Below are 24,610 nucleotides of genomic sequence, written 5' to 3'. Positions count from 1 at the left end.
GAGATTTGGAAAACTGGGTTGGTGCTCACTTGTTGCTCAGCTCAGGGTTTCATTCTTTTCCCTTGCAACCTGTAGAAGTGTGGTTTACATTTTAGTACCTGTGAGATCCCGGGAAGATTACTTAATCTATGCCTCAGTTTCCTCATCTGTAAAGTAGCGGGAGTAACAGTACATATTTCATGAGAAGAATGTAGTTAGAAAGGTTTGAAGTGCTAGTAATTCTAATAAAGCACTTAACTTGTTCTCAGCCACAGCAAGTGCTGTGGCTGAGCAGGTAAAGAATCTGCCTACAATGCAGGAGACACAGGAGACTCAGGTTTGATTCCTGGGTCAGGAAAATCCCCTGGAGAAGAAATGGCAACCTACTCCAGTATTCTTGCCTGGAGAATTTCATGGACAGAGCAGCCTGACAGGCTATAGTCCATGGGTCTCAAAGAGTCGGACACAACTAAGCAACCGAGCAAACAAAATATAGTAAATAAAAAAGCATATAAATGATAGAATTTATGAATTACAAAATTGGGGAAAGGTTTAACAAAAATCTCCCCCAAAGAAAAAACCATGTAGTTATGTTCATAGGAACATTTTCTTGAGATGCTTATGCTCCAGCAGAATAGCCTTTGCCTTATTTTAATGATTGTAAGTGACTTAAATTGAAGATGGTTCTAGATTTTTAAACATGGAATTCAGTTCTGGATGCAAGCAGTTCCTGATTTTCCTCATTACTGAAATCCAATAACATTATTTTGCTTTTAATATGGTTTAGAAACAGGGGGTGTGCTTTATTGGGGGGCGTTTCTTGTAGGTGAACAGTTATTGTAATGAGATAGAATTGGCCTTCCCAGGGAATAGTTCAGTAGATGAAAGTAAAATATTTTGGTTTATGGTGGGTTAATTTTGAGGAATTGTGTTCCTGGAATTGGTGAGGGCTAAGAGGAGAGTGAAAAATTTGGCTTTAAGCGACTGAACCGAACTGGACTGAAGATGGGGAGAGGCTTAAGACACAAAACAGAAAACCAACAAGCCCGGAGGTCATATATAGTTGGACTCATCCAGTACGTAGCCTTTTCAGACTGGCTTCTTTCACTTAGCAATATGCATTTAAGGTTCCTGTATGTCTGTTTGTCTTTTTGTGGCATTAGAGCTCAATTTTTAAAATTATTATTACTGAATAATATTCTGTTGTATGGACATCACACTTCTTTTATCCATTCCCTGTGGAAGTTTTCAACTCCTTTGGTAAATACCAAGGAGCATGATTGTTAGATTGTATGGTTCAGTTCAGTTGCTCAGTCATGTCCGACTTTTTGAGATCCCATGAATCACAGCACACCAGGCCTCCCTGTCCATCACCAACTCCCAGAGTTCACTCAAACTCACATCCATCGAGTTGGTGATGGCATCCAGCCATCTCATCCTCTGCCATCCCCTTCTCCTGCCCCCAATCCCTCCCAGCATCAGAGTCCTTTCCAATGAGTCAACTCTTCTCATGAGGTGGCCAAAGTATTGGAGTTTCAGCCTCAGCATCAGTCCTTCCAATGAACACCCAGGACTGGTCTCCTTTAGGATGGATTGGTTAGATCTCCTTGCAGTCCAAGAGACTCTCAAGAGTCTTCTCCAACACCACAGTTCAAAAGCATCAATCCTTCAGCGCTCAGCCTTCTTCACAGTCCAACTCTCACAGCCATACATGACCACTGGGAAAACCATAGCCGTGACTAGATGGACGTTTTTTGGCAAAGTAATGTCTCTGCTTTTCAATATGCTGTCTAGGTTGGTCATAACTTTCCTTCCAAGGAGTAAGTGTCTTTTAATTTCATGGCTGCAGTCACCATCTGCAGTGATTTTGGAGCCCCCCAGAATAAAGTCTGACACTGTTTCCACTGTTTCCCCATCTATTTCCCATGAAGTGATGGGACCAGATGCCATGATCTTCGTTTTCTGGATGTTGAGCTTTAAGCCAACTTTTCCACTCCCCTCTTTCACTTTCATCAAGAGGGTTTTTAGTTCCTCTTCACTTTCTGCCATAAGGGCAGTGTCATCTGCATATCTGAGGTTATTGATATTTCTCCCGGCAGTCTTGATTCCAGCTTGTGCTTCTTCCAGTCCAGCGTTTCTCATGATGTACTCTGCATATAAGTTAAATAAGCAGGGTGACAGTATACAGCCTTGATGTACTCCTTTTCCTATTTGGAACCAGTCTGTTTTTCCATGTCCAGTTCTAACTGTTGCTTCCTGACCTGCATACAGATTTCTCAAGAGGCAGGTCAGGTGGTCTGGTATTCCCATCTCTTTCAGAATTTTCCGCAGTTTATTGTGATCTACACACTCAAAGGTTTTGGCATAGTCAATAAAGCAGAAAGAGATGTTTTTCTGGAACTCTCTTGCTTTTTCCATGATCCAGCGGATGTTGGCAATTTGATCTCCGGTTCCTCTGCCTTTTCGAAAACCAGCTTAAACATCTGGAAGTTCACGGTTCACTTATTGCTGAAGCCTAGCTTGGAGAATTTTGAGCATTACTTTACTAGCATGTGAGATGAGTGCAATTGTGCGGTAGTTTGAGCATTCTTTGGCATTGCCTTTCTTTGGGATTGGAATGAAAACTGACCTTTTCCAGTCCTGTGGCCACTGCTGAGTGTTCCAAATTCATTGGCATACTGAGTGCAGCACTTTCACAGCATCATCTTTCAGGATTTGAAATAGCTCAACTGGAATTCCATCACCTGCACTAGCTTTGTTCGTAGTGATGCTGTCTAAGGCCCACTTGACTTGACATTCCAGGATGTCTGGCTCCAGGTGAGTGATCATACCATTGTATGGTTAGATCATATTTAATTTCATAAGAAATCACCAAACTCTCTTCTGAAGTAGCTGCAGCAGTTTGCATTTCCACTAGCTCTGAACGAGAGTTCCTGTCACTCCACAATGTCACCAGCATTTCGTGTTGTTAGTGGTCTGGATTTTAACCGTTGTGATAGGTGTGTAGTAAGTTGACTTTTTCTCATGTTCAGATGTGTTATCTCCAAATCAATGTATGAGAAATACGTTTAACACTACTATTGATGAAATATATTGCAACTATGACCATTAAGAATCCTGCTGGAAAAAGACACTGAAAACAAGGAAACAGGCACTTATTAACATTATTGGGACTTCCCTAGTGGTCCTGTGGTTAAGACTTCATGCTGCCATGTAGGGGGCACAGGTTCCAGGCCTGATGGGGGAACTAGATCCCACATGGTACATAGCACACTCAAAATATATTTTAAAAATTACACTGCTAATAACAATAATAATAATACAGATTCACTTGTGAACAGTTTGAGTATATGTTGAAAGCAAATGCCACCAGCAAAACATTTACAAGATACACCTCTGATGAACACTTATGAGCAGTTGTTTTCAAAAGCAGTAAAGGACACTGGAAGTCATCATATGCGGTGCTCTCAAGAGGCACTTTGGTTTCCGAGCACTTGTTACTGATTATTGATTGAGACTTTTCAATGGCTTTGTTCCAGGTCTTCCAGGTCGCTTATGTCATCATCAAGGCAGCTAATGCCCCTCGGCCTGGAAACTGGATCTTGGAACGTTCTGTGGATGGTGTCGAGTTCAGCCCCTGGCAGTACTATGCAGTCAGTGACACAGAATGTTTGACGCATTACAACATCACTCCGAGACGGGGGCCGCCCACCTACAGGGCGGATGACGAAGTCATCTGCACCTCCTATTACTCCAGACTGGTGCCGCTTGAGCACGGAGAGGTAAGGCGCCCCCTACCGGCTGGGAGGTCTGTTTTTCCCCACCTCCCAATGACAGCACAGCTGTCGCAGGAGCCAAAGTGGAGGATTCAAAATAGATCCCTCCTGGTGCAGATCACAGAGATCTTTAACTGTTGAGATGCTGGAGCTGAGGTATCATTGCCTGCTGTACTGATGCTTCATGTTGCCCCGGACACGTGTTACTTTATTGATTTCTTCCGTTCAAGAAGGTCCCTCAACTTAACTCTGCTGTGATTTAATAATTCATTAGATCCTCCCTGGAGGATCCTTCCCATGACACCAGGGCAACAACATTTGTTGATAGAGCTCCCGGTTTTCTCCAGGAAGTTCTCACTCTCCCTGGGGGTGTTGTGGGTTGGATATGGTTGATGAAGTGTTCCAGTTCCGTGCTCTACATGCCCAGACTGCACACACATCATTAAATCAGAGTGTGATCAAAAATTAGCCGTGCCTTGGTAGAATGCCTTAATGAGCTAAAACCACAAAAACCCTCCAAAAAAAGTGCTTTTTCACACAGGAACTCTGCAGCAGGCCCTGCATTGTTTCAAGAGCAGAGATGAGTTGAGAGAGTGGGAGTTAGAAAGCTCCCAGACACCTTTCCCCACTCTCCTCAGTCAGTCCTTGACATTTAGACTCTGGTTCACAGATGCCTGCAGATCCATGTTAAAATGCTCTTATCACACCAGGAGAAGTGTTCTTGTTTAAAGGTTTCCTGCAATCCTCGAGACACTAGAATGAATGACTTTAATAAACTGAACTTGGGTTGTGATCATTGCTGTTCACAAGTGTCAATGAATATTAGATTCCTATAAGAACCTAGTTATTTGGTTTGATTTTAGATAATATCTGTAAAGATTATGCCCTGAGTTTGAACCATTAGAGTTATGTTTTTTTGAATACTTAAAATGGATGTTTCTTTATTTTAATGTTTTATCTTCAGATTCACACATCATTAATCAATGGCAGACCAAGCTCTGATGATCTTTCACCCAAGTTGCTGGATTTCACTTCTGCACGATACATCCGCCTGCGTTTACAGCGCATCCGAACCCTCAACGCCGATCTTATGACCCTCAGCCACCGGGACCCTAAAGACCTGGACCCTATTGTTACCAGACGAGTAAGTCTGGCCGGGCTCCTGACCTATAGAAAAACTTTATGTCATTTAAGGGAAATAGACATTTCTCCCCTGGTTGCCCTTTTTTCTTATTTTTGTTGACAACATTAAATACCACCTTTAAATGAGGTAGACGTTCTGATGTGATGTCCTCAGGCCCCCTTGTCTCCACTCATCCGATGACATCGTCTTGCACGGGGTGTAGTGGCCATTTCTTCTTTCTGATCTGGCTCTACGACTGACCAAGCAAGTGAGAGTTGTTGGGTTTTGTGTTTTTTCACTTACAAGTTTAAACTTTGGGATATATGTATGGTAAATGTACAAGGTTCATCGGGACAGACGTTTTCAAACCCCTTGGATAAAGTAGGAGTGGGACGAGCAAGTTGCAGGATAGCTGTCTGTTTAATTTTGGGGAATTTGCTGAGACATCAAAAGCAGCTGTGCCATGCTGCAGCGGTGTGTGAGGGCTCTGGGTACACCACACACGTCCACGCTGGGTTGTCAGTCACTGTCACCTCAGCCGTGCCAGCGTGCGTGGAAGAGCGTCTCCTTGGGGATTAATTTGTATCTCCCTGAGAATTATGTTGAGTGTGTGCTTATTTGTATCTGATCACATTTTTATCCATCTTTAAATTGGGTTAGCAGTCTTTTTATTCCTGAATTACAAATTATAGATCTTGTGTACAAGTCCTTTGTCAGTTGTGTCTCTACTGAAAATCCATTCTCCGTCTCTGTCTCTTGCTTATCCACTTTCTTCACTATGACTTTCGATGAGTAGAAGTTTTAATTTTGATAAAATGCAATTTATTATTTTTTCCTCAATTCGTCTTTCTATTTCTCTCTGAAAAATACTTGTTTACCCCAAGTTTACAAAAATATTTTCTGATGCTTTTTTGTAATAGTTTTAGTTTTCACACCTATTATCCATTCTTGTTCATTTTTTATCTGGAGTAATTCCCCAAAATTAAACATACAGCTATCCTGTAACTTGGTTGTCCCACTCCTACTTTATCCAAGGGGTTTGAAAACGTCTGTCCCTATGAACCTTGTACATTTACTATACGTATATCTCAAAGTTTATTCTCCGTGTGCACGTGCAATTGTTCCACACGACTTGTTGAAAATATATACATTGTTTTTTTCTTTAAATTATTTTGTGGCCTGTTGAAAATTACTTGACCTTATTATTGTGGATGCATTTCTGGACACTGAACTGTTTTAATGATCTGTTTGTCTATCCTTATGCTGATAAACGTCTTTCTCCATTACTGTAGAAAGTCTTGAAGTCAGGTACTGTAACAGTCCACTTCAGTTCTTTTCCAGGACTGGTTAGGCTGTTCCAAGTTCATTGTGTTTCCTTATGAGTTTTAGAATCAGTTTGTAAATTTCTGCCCAAAAAGAAAGAAAGAAAGCCTGCTGAGACCATCACTGGGAGTCCATTGATTCCATAGATCAAATAGATCAATTTAGGAGGAATTTTGGAAGACATTTTGATAGTATTGGGTCATCCAGTTCACAAATGTGCCATACGTCTCCACTTTCGTCTGACTTCCTTCACTCCTCTTGGCATTGACCTGTTGCTTATCGTCCATCTTCTGTTCAGTTTATTGTTAAGTATTTCATGTTTTCGAATGTTAGTGTTAATGGCTTGCTTTCTAAAATTTGTTTTCCTTTTGTTCATTCGAGTACATATATATAGAAGTGTAATTCATTTTTGTTCATCCCGATTTACAAATTCTTGTAGCTTTTGATAGATTTTCTGTGTACACAATCATTTTATCTACAAATAATGACAGTTAGTCTTACTGTGCCCTCTGTTTGCCTTTGACTCCCGTTTTCTTGCATTATTGAATTGTGTGGGCGACTGAAATGTTGACTAGAAATGGTGAGAGCTGATTTTAGGAGGAACGTGCTTAACCTTCGACAGTTAGATCCAGGTTTTCCATAGACACACCTTTATTAGACTGAAGAAGCTTGCTTCTGCTTCTGGTTTGCTGAGTTTTGGAATGATGGTGTTGCCTTCTTTAAAATGTTTTTTCTGCATCTAATGAAAGGATCTTAGTTTTTCTCCTTTATTCTGTTAATATGGTGATTCACATTTATTGATTTTTACATGTTAAATTAACTCTGCACTCCTGGGATAAGGCCTACTTGGTCATGAGTTATCCTTTTTATATAGTGAAAAAGTGAAAGTCGCTCAGTCATGTATGACTCTTTGCAACTCCATGGACTTCTCTAGTCCATGGAATTCTCTAGGCCAGAATACTGGAGTGGGTAGTTTATATAGGGCTGTATTCAATTTAGGAATATTTTTAGAGTTTTCAGTAGCTGCTGCTAAGTCGCTTCAGTCGTGTCCAACTCTGTGCGACCCCATAGACGGCAGCCCATGAGGCTCCCCCGTCCCTGGGATTCTCCAGGCAAGAACACTGGAGTAGGCTTGCATTTCCTTCTCCAATGCATGAAAGTGAAAGTGAAAGTGAAAAGCCTAGGTTTCGAATATGGCTGCCTCAGTTTATGATGCAGCCAAGTTGGAAAATACTTTTTCAACTCCTTTGGTTTCAATTGATGAGATAATTTGAACATTATTTACTTCAACTGAACATAAATATTTTATTTATATTTATTTGTGCATGAAATATGATTTAAAAGGTATATGTGTGTTTTTGATTACCGATAGCAACTGAGATATTTGTTTCGATGTCAACATTTTCTTTGCACTGAAATAGAAGAGGTTTTAAATTTTTTTTTAACTTTCTTTTTCCTTAGTATTATTATTCAATAAAAGACATTTCTGTTGGAGGAATGTGTATCTGTTACGGCCATGCTAGTAGCTGCCCATGGGATGAAGCTACAAAGGTGAGTAGTAGTATTTAACATTTTACTAAAACTTCAGAAGTTGTAGCTATAATGTTGGCATTGTACTTTCTATTTAAGGCAAGTGTTGAAAGTTTTAAAATCATGCCACAAAAAAGAACTTTTCAGATAATTTAACTGGTTTAATTTTTTAAAGAGTTAAATTTGCTTTGGTTGAAGAATACATTTTAATTAAATCTTTCTAGGAATTATTTTTGTTGCAAAACAAGATATGATATTTGCCATTTTAACCTTTAACTGTAAAATAGTGTCCAATCCAGTGGCCTTTTGAATTTTAAAGCTCTTTTCTGTAAGATAGTAAGTGAAAATCATGTGCCGTTAGAAATTATGCTTATGTTTTTAAGAGTCCCTTCCTCTTCCCTTTCTGTGGTGCTAAATCAAGATAAAACAAAGTTTTCCTGTTTTAGCTTCATATTAAGTGAAGAAGAAGACATTCTCTTTTCTTCTTCTCTTAAACAACTTGCATGGAATTACTTTTTATTTTTTCTAAATCTTTGTTATAATTTAACTCCTGAATAGGATTATTCTCTTATTAATGCTGAAAAATATAGAAATGAATATCAAGAAAGTTATTCAGGAACTTCTCTGGTGGTCCAGTGGGTAAGATTCTGTGCTCCCAATGTAGGGGGCCCAGGTTTGATCCCCGGTCAGGGAACTAGATACTGAATTCTACAACTAAGAACTGATGCAGCCAAAATAAATATTTTTTTCTTAAAAAAAGAAAGTTGCTCATAGGAGCTTCCAAACCTTTCAAGTCAACATATCTCTTTTGAAAAGCTTTTGTTAGTTAACCCATGTTAGTTTGTTTTATTTCTTCTCATTTCTGCATGTAACCAGGTTCTATGTTTATTTTTATCTTTCAAAATGAAATACCAATTTGCTTATATCATATATCCTCAACTGCAAACCCTTGCTATGAATTTGACTGTGACGAATTTTTCTTGAAATAAACTTAAGAAAAGCATGCAGGTCAATTTTCAGATGCAGTTTTATGTTTCTTATTGTCTAGAAATTCCAGTGTCAGTGTGAACATAACACGTGTGGGGACAGATGCAATCGGTGCTGCCCTGGGTACCACCAGCAGCCTTGGAGACCTGGCACTGTTTCTTCCGGGAACACGTGTGAAGGTGAGGCCGCTCAGAGGTGCAAGGATGTGGAGTCTTCCCCCTTCATCTGCTTCAATTTACAGTGACTTCATATTTATAGTGTGTAATGGTTTGGAAAAGACCCCGATGCTGGGAAAAATTGAGGGCAGGAGGAGAAGAGGGCGACAGAGGATGAGATAGTTGAACTGTATCACCGACTCAATGGACATGAACAAACCCAGGGAGATGGTGAAGGACAGGGCAGCCTGACATGTTGCAGTCTGGAGGTTTGCAAAGAGTCAGACACGACTTAGCAACCAAACAACAATAAAATGGTTTTCTTAGATACTCAAGTAATTCCCAAAGCTGCAGACTACTGTCATAAGACATGAAGGATTGGGACCTGGTATATCATTATGATTTACTGTTTATTTGATTTCCCTTACCATGTATTCATTTATTCTGTATTAAGTTGGATTTAGATTTTAAATAGACAATATATTCAAAAGGTTCCAATATCTACAATATATTAAAGCATATTTATATATTTCTGTCTCTACCCTTCTCACTTTTAATGGCAACCCACTCCAGTGTTCTTGCCTGGAGAATCCCAGGGACGGTGGAGCCTGATGGGCTGCCGTCTATGGGGTCGCGCAGAGTCAGACTCGACTGAAGCAACTTAGCAGCAGCAACAGGAATAATTTAGAAGGCAGTGGCACCCCATTCCAGTACTCTTGCCTGGAAAATCCCATGGACGGAGGAGCCTGGTGGGCTGCAGTCCATGGGGTCGCTAAGAGTCTGACATGACTGAGCGACTTCACTTTCACTTTTCACTTTCATGCATTGGAGAAGGAAATGGCAACCCATTCCAGTGTTTTTGCCTGGAGAATCCCAGGGGCGGGGGAGCCTGGTGGCTGCCGTCTATGGGGTCGCACAGAGTCAGACACAACTGAAGCGACTTAGTGGTAGGTTCTTCCTGAAATGTTTATGCAAGTAAAGCATGTTAACACCTTACACAATTTGTGCGTAGAATCTAATGTAATGTGCATGTCGATCTGTGCATTGCTTTTATATTTAACAATATATCTTACAGAAAATCTTTCCATGTTAACGGTATAAAATGCTGCCTTAAAAATAGTTGTACTGGGGAAATTTCCCTGCTGTTCCAGTGGCAAAGACTCTGCATTCCCAATTCAGGGGACTCAGATTCGATCCCTGATCAGCAAAATCCCACATGCTGCAACGAAGACCTGGTGCAGCCAAATTAAATAATTAATTTTTAAAAACAGTTGCATTGAACTCCATTATATAGATGTAAACATTATCAAAACATATACCTACCTATAGTATTTTGTTTGTTATCAGAGATGGTTAGATAGCATCACTCACTCAATGGACAATTTGAGCAAACTGCAGGAGATAGTGAAGGACAGAGGAACCTGGCATGCTGCAGTCCACGGGGGTCACAATGAGTCATACACAACTTAGCGACTGAACAACAACAGCAAGTCTTCTGTTAACATAGGCAGTGGTACAGTGATTCACCTTCGTCACGGACAAGTGAGCGGGTGCTTCTGCAGAATGTGATCCCAGGAAAGAGGTTGATGGATCCAGTGGGTGTGCAAACTCAATTCAGATAGCTATTCCCCAGTGCCTCCAAAAGGTGGCCCATGTCCTGCTAAAATGACTTACTCTATAGTTTTAATTTATAGCCAGGCTTCCCTGGTAGCTCAGCTGGTAAAAAATCCGCCTGCAACGCAAGAGACCCTGGTTCGATTCCTAGGTCGGGAAGATTCACTGGAGAAGGGACAGGCTATTCACCACAGTATTCTTGGGCTTCCCTGGTGGCTCAGCTGGTAAAGAATCTGCCTGCAATGCAGGAGACCTGGGTTTGATCCCTGGGTGGGGAAAATCCCCTGGAGAAGGGAAAGGCTACCCACTCCAGTATTCTGGCCTGGAGAATTCCATGGACTGTATAATCCATAGGGTCACAAAGAGTCAAACACAGCTGAGCAACTTTCACTTTCTTCAAAACTGACTTAGGGAGGGAGCGCTTGTGTTTATCTAGACTACGATGTCTGTATTAACTGAGATGTGAAAATATTCTCCTAGAATGCAATTGCCACAATAAAGCCAAAGACTGTTACTATGATGAAGATGTGGCCAATCAGAGGAGAAGCCTGAATATCGCTGGACAGTTCAGAGGAGGAGGGGTCTGCGTCGGCTGCCTGCAGAACACCATGGGTGTCAACTGTGAAACCTGTGTGGATGGATTTTACAGACCCCGTGGGGTAAGAGTGCCTTGGCCGTCGCCCAGCTTTGTGGTGGGAAAGAGCCTCTGACCACCACACACAACCACAGCACTGCAGACATTTCCTTCTGTAGCTTTTGTGTGTATTCTTTGACTGAAGATTTATTAGGGAGTGTTTTATAATCCAAGCAATTGAAGGCATGCAAAGGTGAAAAAGAAACCATTTGTTTTCGATGAACTTAAAACTTGATTGGGGAGACAGATGTGCCCAACAGTTAACTATAAAATCAATCACTAATTAAAGGGCTGAAACAGAGTCACAGGCAACCAGCTATGAAGATAATGAAGGTTTTGAGTCCTGACCATTTCCCACTTATTTTGTTTTCTGGTTCAGAATCCCTTTATTGGAATGCTAGTAAGGGGTATGTGCATGTAATTATAAGGATTCCGGTTCTTAGGACCTTTCTTAGACTTTGACTCATGATTTTTCTTCTGTCCTTCAACTGGCAGTTGCCCTGGGAATACCTGCCACTTAATCTTTGTTTTTTAGCTTTGTAGTGTTCTTCAGTATAGATATCCTGCTCTATTGTCCTCTTTTTTGGCTCAGAGTAGGATGTTTGGTCACTGCTACTTAATTTGAATTCAGAGCCCCCTGGCTGCATCCTCTCAGAGTTTTGTGATACTCAGTGTTCACGCGGAGGGTCAGCCAAAAACTGAAGCAGCTGTCTCAAGGAAGCAGCTCAAAGGAAGTGCTTACTTCTCACTTGACATGTAACTGACATGCGAATTCCATGGTAGCTGGGTTATAGGAGATGCTTCTAAATAACTCCGGGTCACAGCAGAGCTAGGGGGCCTGAGAGCTGTGATAATGGGAAAGGAGGACACTTTGCTAATGATGCCAGCGGCTGTCACCATCAAAAGGATGTTTGGTATTTTCTGGCTTGACCTACACACCCTGGGTACACAAAATCATGGTGATAGTCACATCTGGGATGAAAAGTGAACACTTCGTCATTGATGTTCTTGTCAGTGTTAATGCTAAGATTGCTATTATTTCTAGCAAGATAATCTAGGACAACCTCTGCCTTTCAGGTGTCTCCTTATGAGGACAACCCTTGTCGCCCCTGTGACTGTGACCCTCTGGGGTCCCTCAGTTCTGTCTGTGTTAAGGATGACCTTCACTCTGACTTACACAGAGGTACTTAATTCGTTTCTCTGCTCGTAATCGATGCGTGTGTGTGTGTAAGATTTGCACCTAGCAAGACTGTTACCATTGTGTAATAATTTGGTGATGATTCTCTATTGATGTTTTGCTTGTCAAATATTTATGAAGCACCTACTACTATGTGCCAGGCGGTTTTTTAGGACCTGGGAACATATATATATAGTTGAACAGATGACCAAGGTCTCTGCTCACACGCAGACAACAAATGAACAAGTCCATGAATAATATAAAGCCAAGTCTTGGTGCCCTGGGCATAAAGCAAAATTACCAATCGTGATGGATTTGAGGAAGGGCAGGGTGGAGATGGTGATGTCAAGGTGACGAAATGACATTTGAGAGGTTAATTGAGCTTTTGATGAAAGAAGAAATGAGGCTCTGTTTCAAGTCATATGTGGAACAGTAAATATCAATCACTGCATTTAGCTCTCAGAAGACAGGCAGAGGCTCAAGCATACATCCTCCTACAATGCAAGCAAATCCTCTAGGTAATCTTGTAAATGTCAATGTCCTTTCCATTTCCAAAACTGGCAAATGGACGTGCAAATGCCAGAGTCCCCTGAATAGGTTGTATCTGCTCAGAGACCCCTGCGACCCCCTCCAGTGCTCAGTCGCTGGAAGTGGAAGTGGATATTGATCACCTGAGAAGGATGTGCTCACTGTGGGGCCTGCTGGTTGGGGGGGGTGGTGAATTACAGGAACTAGTGATTCATATCTGCAACCCATGATAAGATGATGCTGATGATGACAGTCACCTTTGTTTGGGTTCACTAAAAAATATACATGATTTTAATTTTGAATCATAGCAAGTAAAAGTTATTTTGCCCACTCCACCGGCAAGGAAACTGTAGCTCAGAGCACTTGAGAAAGTTGGCCAAGAGTCTGCAACTTTTGAGGCTGGCATTAAAGCAAAAGACAGTGCTCATCACGCTCCACCGCTGGCTTCTGTGCTTTTTTTAAAAAAGAATTTTCTTATATAATTGACTAGCATACAGTACACCCATTTAAAGTACAGTCCATTGTTTGAGGATATTCATGGGTACAGCCATCACCGCAATCCAGTATTGGAATATTTCCATCACCCTGTAAAGAAGCCCCCCTACCCCTTGGCAGTTTCACTGCCTGTTTCTCTTCACCCCTCCCCTGCCCCTGCCCCAGCTCTAGGCAACCACTGAGCTACTTTCTTTCTAGAGATTTGCTTATTCTGGCCATTTCATAGAAATAAAAGCTCAGAATATGTGGTCTTTAGTGACTGGCTTCTTTCACCGATCATACTATTTTCAAGTTTCATCCCTGTTGTAGCAGGTGGCAGCATTTCCTTCCTTTTTCTTGCTGTATAATACTCCATTGTATGTGTGTTTAAGTTGTTCATCATCAGTAGATGAATATTTGAGTTGTTTTGACTTTTTGGCTGTTGTGAATAATGCTGCTACAAGCCTTTGTGTAAAAGTTTTGGGGAAGACATATGTTTCCATTTTTCTTGGCTAGATACTTCAGAGTGGCATCTCTAGATCTTATGGCTACTCTCTGCTCAGCCTTTCAAGGAGGAACGAAATGGTTTTCAAAAGCTACTGCATCGTTTTACAGTTACATGTGTCTTCCATCTTTCTTTAAACCAGGGGTGCTTGTTAACTATGTTCTATGGGCCATATCTGGCACCACTGTCTTTATAAATAAAGTTTTATTGGAACAACGCTGTTTCCATCTGTTTATGTATCATCTGTGGCTGCCTTCAAGCCATATGGGCTGAGTTGAATAGTTGCAGCAGAGACTGGCCAAAAACCTACAGTTTGTACCCTATGGCCTTTTACAGAAATAGTTGGCTGACCCCTGCTTTTTTTTTTTTTTTTGAAGATTTAAAATGTTTTATTTTTTATTTTTTAAAATTTTAAAATCTTTAATTCTTACATGCGTTCCCAAACATGAACGCCCCTCCCACCTCCCTCCCCATAACATCTCTCTGGGTCATCCCCATGCACCAGCCCCAAGCATGCTGTATCCTGCATCAGACATAGACTGGCGATTCAATTCTTACATGATAGTATACATGTTAGAATGTCATTCTCCCAAATCATCCCACCCTCTCCCTCTCCCTCTGAGTCCAAAAGTCCATTATACACATCTGTGTCTCTTTCCCTGTCTTGCATACAGGGTCGTCATTGCCATCTTCCTAAATTCCATATATATGTGTTAGTATACTATATTGGTGTTTTTCTTTCTGGCTTACTTCACTCTGTATAATAGGCTCCAGTTTCATCCATCTCATCAGAACTGATTCAAATGAATTCTTTTTAATGGCTGAGTAATACTCCATTGTGTATATGTACCACAGCTTTCTTATCCATTCATCTGCTGATGGACATCTAGGTTGTTTCCATGTCCTAGCTATTATAAACAGTGCTGCGATGAACATTGGGGTACATGTGTCTCTTTCAATTCTGGTTTCCTCGGTGTGTATGCCCAGCAGTGGGATTGCTGGGTCATAAGGTAGTTCTATTTGCAATTTTTTAAGGAATCTCCACACTGTTCTCCATAGTGGCTGTACTAGTTTGCATTCCCACCAACAGTGTAGGAGGGTTCCCTTTTCTCCACACCCTCTCCAGCATTTATTGCTTGCAGATTTTTGGATCGCAGCCATTCTGACTGGTGTGAAGTGGTACCTCATTGTGGTTTTGATTTGCATTTCTCTAATAATGAGTGATGTTGAGCATCTTTTCATGTGTTTGTTAGCCATCCGTATGTCTTCTTTGGAGAAATGTCTATTTAGTTCTTTGGCCCATTTTTTGATTGTGACCCCTGCTTTAAACCCCTTTTACTTTCCTGTTGGATCATTTTGCCACTTTTCTTTGCAGGGAAGTGGCCAGGTCAGTGTCCATGCAAGGAAGGTTATGCGGGAGAAAAATGTGATCGCTGCCAGTTTGGCTATAAGGGTTACCCGGAGTGTGTGTCCTGTGACTGCAACCCAGCTGGCAGCGTGAATGAGGAACCCTGCTCTGAGTCTTGTCTCTGTAAGGTACGTATGACAGAAAATAATCTTGAGCATTCATTTACAAGATGAATAAAGTCCTCTTCAGATTTTAAAATGCTTGAAAGTTTGGAAAACATAGAAGATTTAAGACAAAATGATACGAAAAAGCCATTTCAATATAACAACCAAGCTCTAGATCCTTAGCTTCAGTCTTGAGGACAAAATCAGATGATAATATTCCGGACTATCTGGAAATTGTGACATCATGAGGCTTTGATTTGTCTTTTTGTTTACCTGTGTCTTAGTCGCCAGACATGTTTCCTGCTAATGTCAGGTTTGTTATTGTTGTCCAGTTGTTCGGTTGTGTTCGACTCTTTGTGACCCCATGTGGCACATCAGGCTTCCCTGTCCTCCACTATCTCCCGGAGTTTGCCCAAATCCATGTCTGTTGACTCAGTGATGCTACCTAACCAGCTCATCCTCTGGCACTGTCTTCTCCTTTTGCCTTCAGTCTTTCCCAGCATCAGGGTCTCTTCCAATGAGATGGCTCTTCGTATTAGGTGGCCAAAGTATGGGAGCTTCAGCTTCAGCATTAGCCCTTCCAATGAACATTCAGAGTTGATTTCCTTTAGGATTGACTTGTTTGATCTCCTTGCTGTCCAAGGGACTCTCCAGCACCATGTGTCATGTTTGTGTCATTTTATTCTGTCCATTATTGGTTTCAAAAGCTAACTTTTTGCTTCACTTGCAGGAAAATGTTGAGGGGAGTCACTGTAATCGCTGCAAGCCAGGATTCTATAACTTGGAGGAAAGGAATCCCCAGGGCTGCTCCGAGTGCTTCTGCTTCGGCGTCTCTGACGTTTGTGAAAGCCTCTCCTGGCCCGTCAGTCAGGTGGGGGCACCTTCCGAAAGCTGGAGTGTGGCAGGTGGCATGAAGATTATGAGGACAGGCAGGGTGTCCTAGCTGTTTGGGAAACAGAGAGTCTGAGGGGTTGGTTTCTAGAGGGACAGCATGCTGGCTCAAGCTTAGGGCTCTTCCCTGACCTCCCTTCTCCTTCCTTGCTAGTGCCTGGGGAGGGGGGATTCTGGTCAATACTTGAGAAGGGTGAAGTGTTCCTGTGGGTGGTCTGTCATCTCTACATAGGTGACAGATTAGGAGGATAGTATCTGGAGGTTTTATACAAGTTTTGACATTGGCTAAGAAGTGGGGGACAGCAATGAAGAAGCAGCATTAGCCAGAGATGCTTTATTCAGTGCATTTATTGAGTTCTTCGCTGTTCTTTTAATCTGAGATATATATCCATGGGCTGTACAGTTTTGCTCATCTCTTTGCTTCTAATTGACCTGGGTTTGGGGGACGTGTGACTCATTCTTAGGTTTTCTGGGTCCTTTGATGAGTAGAAGCCATGGTGTGTGAACTCCATCCTGGTTGAGCTCTCTGGGTCTGCCCCTTCATTGTGAAGATGCTAGCACTGGGAAACCCTAAGGGATCCACAGATCTGAAATTCTTGGATCTTTTTTGAAGGTGAGAGATATGTCCGGGTGGCTGGTCACCGACTTGGTCAGTTCCAACCAGATCCGGTCCCAGCAGGATGCGCTGGGTGGACGTCACCAGATCAGCATCAACAACTCGGCAGTGGAGCAGAGGCTGACCTCCCTGTACTACTGGGAGGCCCCGGAAGCCTACTTGGGAAACAAGGTATTTGTGGTGACGGTGTCTGGGGCAGGGATCTCGAGCACATTCGCGAAGAACTTTGGTTGGCCTTTCACACAGTCTCATTGTTCTCTCGGGCATTTGGCAGAATATCACATAGTGTTTTCTCCCATCTGACTCCCACTGTCTTTTTATCCCTGCTTGACTTGACTACATCATTAAAATACGAACTTGTGTCCTTCCTGGCACCATGGTAAGCCCCTGGTAGGTAGGGGAAGCCTGTCCCCTTCTCCCATACAGACTTTCTGCCTTGCTCTAGGTTCCTGGGTCACCCGGGCCTTTGTGACGGTCCCTTGCGTCCCTGTTCTGTGGAGTCAACCGTGTACCAGTTTTGTGCTCAGTCCTGTCTGCTTCTTTGCAACCCCATGGATTATAGCCTGCCAGGCTCCTCTGTCCATGGGGTTTCCCAGGCGAGAATACCAGAGTGGGTTGCCATTTCCTTCTCCAGAGGATCTTCCCGACCCAGGGATCGAACTGTGTCTCCTGAATCTCCTGCTTTGGCAAGCGGGTTCTTTAGTACTGGGCCATCTGGGAAGTCCATACCTATCTCACTGGGTGTATAGAACACTCCTAGAAAGGGTGTGCAGGGGACCCCCTGCTTCTTTCTCATGATTGTTGCTCACGTGAAGTTCATGTTTAAGAACAGATAGGATCCATTCCATTGTAAGAAAATGCTCAAAGGGGATTCTACAAAGTGGGAAGTTGGTTGATATGATTTAGCTTCTCCCTTCTGTGACATGGTCCCGTCCCTCCTCACCAATCATGCACCTTCTCCAGATTCTGATCTGAAAATATATTCAGTGGAATATCCCTCAATGGCTCTGGCTCCCTGCTTGCCTTAGCCTCGCCTTTGGTTTAAGTCGTGGTGTAGGTCTTATACCATAGTCCATTTCTAGTTAATCTGATGGTTACATTTTAAATTTTATAGCTGTTTTGTGTATGTTTAATTGGTGCTTATTTTTATTTTAATGATTGCTTTTCCGCACTAAATTACAATCTTAGAAGTCATTTTCTGTTTAGAATGAGGTCTTATTGCCAAAATTCAGTAGTTTGTGTGTCTGGGGATCACCTCTCCAATTTTTTAATGGTGCAGAAACTGGCTTCTGAACATTGTGTTGTTGTACCATACCTGGCAGAAAAAGAAATGTCTCTTTTACATTAAAGGATATGGGGTCAGGGAGAGAACCTTTAGTCTTTGGCTGACCATGCATGTGTCTGTCACCCTCCCACAAGCACAGTGATGAGACCCAATGTTGAGACTATAGTCGGGGCAAACTCCCTACCCGCTGCAGTTCTTCCATGAAATAGAGGTCTGTTGTTGGACTAGCAGAAGTTCATAGTAATTTGCCTCGTTAGCTCTAAGAAGGAGTGCATTTTCTGTGCATTTAAACAATATCCTGCATTTGGTGATGTCAGTTAAGCAGAAGATTCGTGTAACAGGCTTCCTGTCCACTGCCTTAAATGTGAAGTCCTTACGCGCTGGGGCCTCGGGGATGCCTCGCAGCCCAGCAGTTTCCAGATGAGTCCTAGCCACCGTGTCCTCTGACTGCGGGCTATGCTCCCTCCTCTCGGGGCTCACTGTCCCTTCATGGTTCCAGCTGACGGCCTTTGGTGGATTCCTGAAGTACACAGTGTCCTACGAGGTCCCAGTGGAAGCGGTGGATGGTGACCCCCTGTCTCACGCCGACGTCATCATTAAGGTAACTGCTTTCTTATCACTGTGCTAGAGCCGAGGGCTTCATCAGGGGGTCAGTTTTATGACTAAAAGTGTCTAAGAGAGGGGTGCGATGTAGCGAGGAGCTCAGAGCCAGGAGGGCTTTCAGCAGTGGTCTGCCTCTCAGGTCCCCTGAGACTAGAATTCCCAGAACTGCCCGGGGACCGCACTGTAGCTCTTCCCTTTATCCTGTAGAGGAGTTGTCTATTCACACTCGAAAGGGAGAAGGTTTTCCTCCATGTGGGGACTTCCTGATCGGCCTTGGAGCCCCTCCACCCCTCCGGTCGTGTCCTCCCCGCTGAGTGACCAGAGTCTGGCTGGTCACAGAGTCTGGCTGTGTGGGGACAGGAGATGTGTCGTTGTTTTAATCTCACCTCTGTCCCCTCCATCCCTGTCCTCACTCCCATCACAAAAAGAAACATAACTAATGAGAACCTACTACACAGCACAGGGAATTCTCAGTCCTCTGTGGTGACCTGAAGGAAATCCAAAAAAAGAGAGGATGTGTGTATACATATAGCTGACTCACTTTGCTGTGCAGCAGAAACTAACACAACATTGTAAAGCAACTATGTGCTTAGCTGTTCAGTTGTGTCCAATTCTTTGGGACCTCATGGACTGTAGCCCAACAGGCCCCTCTGTCCATGGGGATTCCCCAGGCAAGAAGATTGGAGCGGGTTGCCATGCCCTCCTCCAGGGGGTCTTCCCAACCCAGGGATCAAACCCTGGTCTCCTGCATTGCGGGTAGATTCTTTACCATCTGAGTCACCGTGGGGTTTTCTAAAAGAAATGCTAATGGTCATGTCGGTCCTTGAAATTCATTTTACAAGAATTAAATTTTCTAACTAAAATAGGTATTCTCCTAATTGTTATTTGACAGACTAAGTTAACAAACACTCCATATAAACAAAACCTAAGGTTGTGAAAAAATGAAATATGAACATTACCCTTGGGGGCACACGCGTAGGTCAGAAAACACATGATGATAAATGGGCTCCTATGTGATTACTTTTATGACTTTTAAGAAGTGAGCATGACAATGAAATCTTTATTTTCAGTTAGAGGAAGTCAGGTTCACAGTTTTAGCTCGTGACATAAAGTGAAGCAGGAGACAAATCTACATCCATCAGATACAACTAATGGACTGACTTTTAAAATCCAGGCTATTAAAAGCTTGCAACATACCAGATATTGGTGTGTATTGTCTAGTGACAGAATGCCAGCAAAGGCTGACAATGAGTAGAACTTGTGGGTTTTTAATAGGTATTTTCTTACTTTGTTAGAAATCAGGAGGTTTATTACATGTTTGTGTCCAGAAATGAGTTAAGATACTATATTCCAATAAAAATTGGAACAAAACCAAACAAAAAACTCATCAAGGCCTTGACCTTTGCTATACCCCTGAAACACTGTAAATCAACTGTGCTTCAATTTAAAAAAAGATGAGGGGTATCAGATTGGTTGCTTTGAGGAAAGCTTGGTCTAGTGCTTGCCTTTGTTTCTTTTCTGAGATTAGCAGAGGCACAGTCTTTAGACTTATTATCCAAATTCCTCTGGGAGGAACACGGTGAGATATCTCTGATCCTTCTGGACCAAGCGCGACATGGATATCATTACACGTTTGGCCAAGACATGAAAAGCCAGGTGGCTGAATACAATATTTGCTTTTCGTGTTTCATCATGAAAATGAATCATGAATGTATTTCCTCCTTGTTTTAAAAATGTTAGGGAAACGGAATCACTTTAAGCACCCAGGCTGAGGGCCTGCTGTTGCAGCCGTACGAAGAGTACTTGAACGTGGTTAGACTGCTGCCAGAGAATTTCCGAGATTTCAAGAGCAAGAGGGAGATAGATCGCGACCGGCTAATGACCGTCCTCGCCAATGTGACCCATCTCTTGATCAGAGCCAACTACAACTCTGCTAGGACAGCTCTTTACAGGTGTGTACTGGAAAAGGGGGAAAATTTACAGTGGTCTTGCCTTTTGTATAGTTTATGAATTGTCGATTTTTTGCATTATGCATTTTAAGTTGAATACACTTGATTATTTTAAGGACACAGCTAATGGAGCTGTCTGTCTTGAAATTATTTTTTGTCACTATAAGTTTATCAAAAGTGTAAGAAGAGTTGTCCATGACCGATGTATCTAGTAGGAAATAGACTTGGTGTCAGGTCAGAAACTTTCAGGGTGGTTTTCTGAGAAAATGAGGGGACAGTTGCAAGCAATGTTGCACCTAGGTTTCACCCTCTTGATGTTAATGGTCTTAGATTTTCACAGCTCATGAGTTCAGCATTAGTCGTTTTTGTTACTTCAAGAAGGTCTGTTTCTGGCAACGCCAGTCAGAGCGTGCACAAAGAATACGGCTAAAGCAAAGCAGAGGGCACACCCAGTGAGTCTCTCTGCACTAGAGAGAGTTGGGCCGCCCGGGCTTGTTCTTCTGAAGTTCATTCTTGGGAAAGGGCCCCACGGAGCCTTGCCTCAGCTGTGTTGGGCAGTAGCTCATCTTTTTCCAAATTTCGAAGATATTTCCAGGGACTAATGACAGCTCCCAGAAAATGTTCTGTTGTGAAAATCTCTCGTTACTTACAACACACTCACCTTTTTAATTAAAAAAAAAAAAATCATTTTGTTTGAATTAAACCCTTTTTAGGAATTCGTCTTCTTTGAGGTTCTAGATGCCATGTGCCAGCGTGTTAAGTTGTGTAACGGGCCCCATCTGTTTGTGTGTTGCTAGGTTGGATTCTGTCTCTCTGGACGTGGCCAGCCCTAACGTCATAGACCTGTCCCTGGCCACGCAGGTGGAGCACTGCGAGTGTCCTCAGGGCTATGCGGGCATCTCCTGCGAGGTAACTCTCCTCCTCCTCCCTGTCTGCTTCCTTTGCTCCTTCCGATGGGGGAAAAATGCGTTGAAGGTGATGTCATGATGTATGTTTGAATTTTAATTTTGGAAACCCAGTGTTTCTACGTTTCAGACTTTTGAGGGATCTTGGAATATAGGAAACACATTGCTTAAAGAAATCTAGGGACTTTCTTGGCTGTCCACTGGTTAAGACTTTGTCTATCAACGCAGCAGGTGCAAGTTTGATCCCTGGTCAGGGAGCTAAGATTCTGTGTGCTTCACAGCCAAAAAAAAAAAAAAAAAAAAAAAAAAAACAACCCAAACAGAAGCAATATTGTGACAACTTCAATAAAGACTTTAAAAATGGCCCACATCAAAAAATCTTTAAAAAAATAAATCTGATTTCTTTGAAGCCCCTGGGAATACCCTCAGTAGGTGTCACTGTCTGGCTTAGTCATTAGGAAAGTTGCAGCACCCAAGCCATATTTTGCATCATTCCAATCCCAAAGAAAGGCAGGGCCAAAGAATGCTCAAACTACTGCACAATTGCACTCATCTCACATGCTAGTAAAGTAATGCTCAAAATTCTCCAAGCCAAGCTTCAGCAATATGTGAACTGTGAACTTCCTGATGTTCAAGCTGGTTTTAGAAAAGGCAGAGGAACCAGAGATCAAATTGCCAACATCCACTGGATCATGGAAAAAGCAAGAGAGTTCCAGAAAAACATCTATTTCTGCTTTATTGACTATGCCAACGCCTTTGACTGTGTGGATCACAATCAACTGTGGAAAATTCTTCAAGAGATGGGAATACCAGACCACCTAACCTGCCTCTTGAGAAATCTGTATGCAGGTCAGGAAGCAACTGTTAGAACTGGACGTGGAACAACAGACTGGTTCCAAATAGGAAAAGAAGTACGTCAAGGCTGTATATTGTCACCCTGCTTATTTAACTTATATGCAGAATACATCATGAGAAACACTGTGCTGGAAGAAGCACAAGCTGGAATCAAGATTTTCTGGAGAAATATCAATAACCTCAGATATGCAGATGACACCACCTTTATGGCAGAAAGTGAAGAGGAACTAAAAAGCCTCTTGATGAAAGTGAAAGAAGACAGTGAAAAAGTTGGCTTAAAGTTCAACGTTCAGAAAACGAAGATCACGGCATCCGGTCCCATCACTTCATGGGAAATAGATGGGGAAACAGTGGAAATAGTGTCAGACTTTATTTTTGGGGGCTCCAAAATCACTGCAGATGGTGACTGCAGCCATGAAATGAAAAGACGCTTACTCCTTGGAAGAAAAGTTATGACCAACCTAGATAGCATATTCAAAAGCAGAGACATTGCTTTGCTGACTAAGGTCCGTCTAGTCAAGGCTATGGTTTTTCCAGTAGTCATGTATGGATGTGAGAGTTGGACTATGAAGAAAGCTGAGCACCGAAGAATTGATGCTTTTGAACTGTGGTGTTGGAGAAGACTCTTGAGAGTCCCTTGGACTGCAAGGAGATCCAACCAGTCCATCCTAAAGGAGATCAGCCCTGGGATTTCTTTGGAAGAAATTATGCTAAGGCTGAAACTCCAATACTTTGGCCCCCTCATGCAAAGAGTTGACTCATTGGAAAAGACTCTGATGCTGGGAGGGATTGGGGGCAGGAGAAGAAGGGGAGGACAGAGGATGAGATGGCTGGATGGCATGACTGACTCGATGGACGTGAGTCTGAGTGAACTCCGGGAGTTGGTGATGGACAGGGAGGCCTGGCGTGCTTCTATTCATGGGGTCGCAAGGAGTCGGACACGACTGAGCGACTGAACTGAACTGAAGGAGGATTGAACTTCGATTGTATTTGAGCATTTACCAGTTACCAACACTTGCCCTGGAAAGCTTTAGCCAAGCCAGCCCTGTGTGGAGACCGTTGATGGCCCCCGGCTGTGTTGCTTATGTGGGCTCCGCATCACATAGTCAGTGTATGAAAATACTCTTTCCTTCATTGCTAAAAGTAATCTGTTGGTTAAAAATGTTGAGGTATGTTTTGAATTATTTGGACATCCATATTGATAATAGCTCTCTCTTACCAAGAACTTTGTATGTATCTGGCACTGTTCTGAGCCTTTTCCACATATTACCCCATTTAATCCTTACAACAGTCCTGTCAGGTAGGCCCTTCATATACTTTCTGTTCCACAGATGAGGAAACAGAGACACAGAGAGGTTAAGTAACTTGACCGAGGTCACACAGCCAGCAAGTGGTCATCTTAGGATTTGAACTTCACCCCTGGCTACTGCCATGAGGTCCTCTCACGTGTCCATGACTAACTGTAATTGTGAACATTTGTCATTGGCTGTGACTTCTTGGCTTGCACTTTTAAAAAGTGAGAACGTTCAACTTATAATCTGTTTTTACCTTTACTAACTTTGTAGTTAATAAGGTTGGCCTGAAGCCTCCTGGTGCAGATATTTAATTAAATATTTTTATCTCTATTTTAAATATTTAGAAAAGTATTTTTGGTATGGGGTGGGGACCAAAGAGCTTTTTTTTTTTAACATGTCATTTATTTTGGGGACCAACAAGAGTTCATAGGTCCTAATCCCTGTGGGTCTTGTGCTTAATGGAAAAATGACCCTCAGATCACCTCATAGTATGTGGATGTGGGCTTGGGGAGCCACAGGTAGTGCAGAGATAAGTGTGGAAGTGGGAGCCTTGCCAGCTAGACTGGAAGGAGGAGTTACTGCTGGAGGGCAAGTGGGCGGGGCTTTGGAAAGCAGTGTTGGTATGGGTGGGGCTTTGGAGGGCACAGTGCTGATGTGGGTGGAGCTTTGGGGGGAACGTGCTGGTGTGGACAGGGCTTTGGAGGGCAAGTGCTGGTGTGGGTGTGGCTTTGAAGCAAAACTGTGAGTGTGTGTGGGATGATGCTCAGGCAGGAACAGGAAGCTCACGTCTTCTTTGTCAGGGTTTGTGTCAAGCAGAACTCATTCTGTAATCCAACTCTTGCTCAGAAGCTGACTTAAAGAATCAGGCAGCTGTTCACTGAGAATGGAATTTGG

At 42.6% G+C, this 24,610-nt stretch overlaps 1 protein-coding gene across 2 annotated transcripts in view; it reads left to right on the top strand.

The window, feature by feature from the left end:
• Window positions 1–24,610, top strand: part of LAMA1 (laminin subunit alpha 1) — a 126,607-nt gene that overhangs the window by 39,017 nt on the left and 62,980 nt on the right. For both annotated transcript variants that reach the window (XM_018039604.1, XM_018039603.1), the window contains exons 4-15: window positions 3,519–3,761; window positions 4,720–4,899; window positions 7,663–7,752; window positions 8,780–8,897; window positions 10,968–11,146; window positions 12,199–12,304; window positions 15,181–15,341; window positions 16,048–16,188; window positions 16,822–16,995; window positions 18,609–18,710; window positions 20,453–20,664; window positions 21,459–21,570. In XM_018039604.1, the coding sequence (XP_017895093.1) occupies window positions 3,519–3,761; window positions 4,720–4,899; window positions 7,663–7,752; window positions 8,780–8,897; window positions 10,968–11,146; window positions 12,199–12,304; window positions 15,181–15,341; window positions 16,048–16,188; window positions 16,822–16,995; window positions 18,609–18,710; window positions 20,453–20,664; window positions 21,459–21,570 (1,818 nt within the window). The remainder of the gene's footprint in view (window positions 1–3,518; window positions 3,762–4,719; window positions 4,900–7,662; window positions 7,753–8,779; window positions 8,898–10,967; window positions 11,147–12,198; window positions 12,305–15,180; window positions 15,342–16,047; window positions 16,189–16,821; window positions 16,996–18,608; window positions 18,711–20,452; window positions 20,665–21,458; window positions 21,571–24,610) is intronic.

The sequence above is a fragment of the Capra hircus genome, chromosome 24, assembly GCF_001704415.2.
Source record: "Capra hircus breed San Clemente chromosome 24, ASM170441v1, whole genome shotgun sequence".
Classification (NCBI taxonomy): domain Eukaryota; kingdom Metazoa; phylum Chordata; class Mammalia; order Artiodactyla; family Bovidae; genus Capra; species Capra hircus.
Note: the sequence above shows the minus strand (reverse complement) of the source record. Positions and strands in the feature narration are given on the sequence as shown.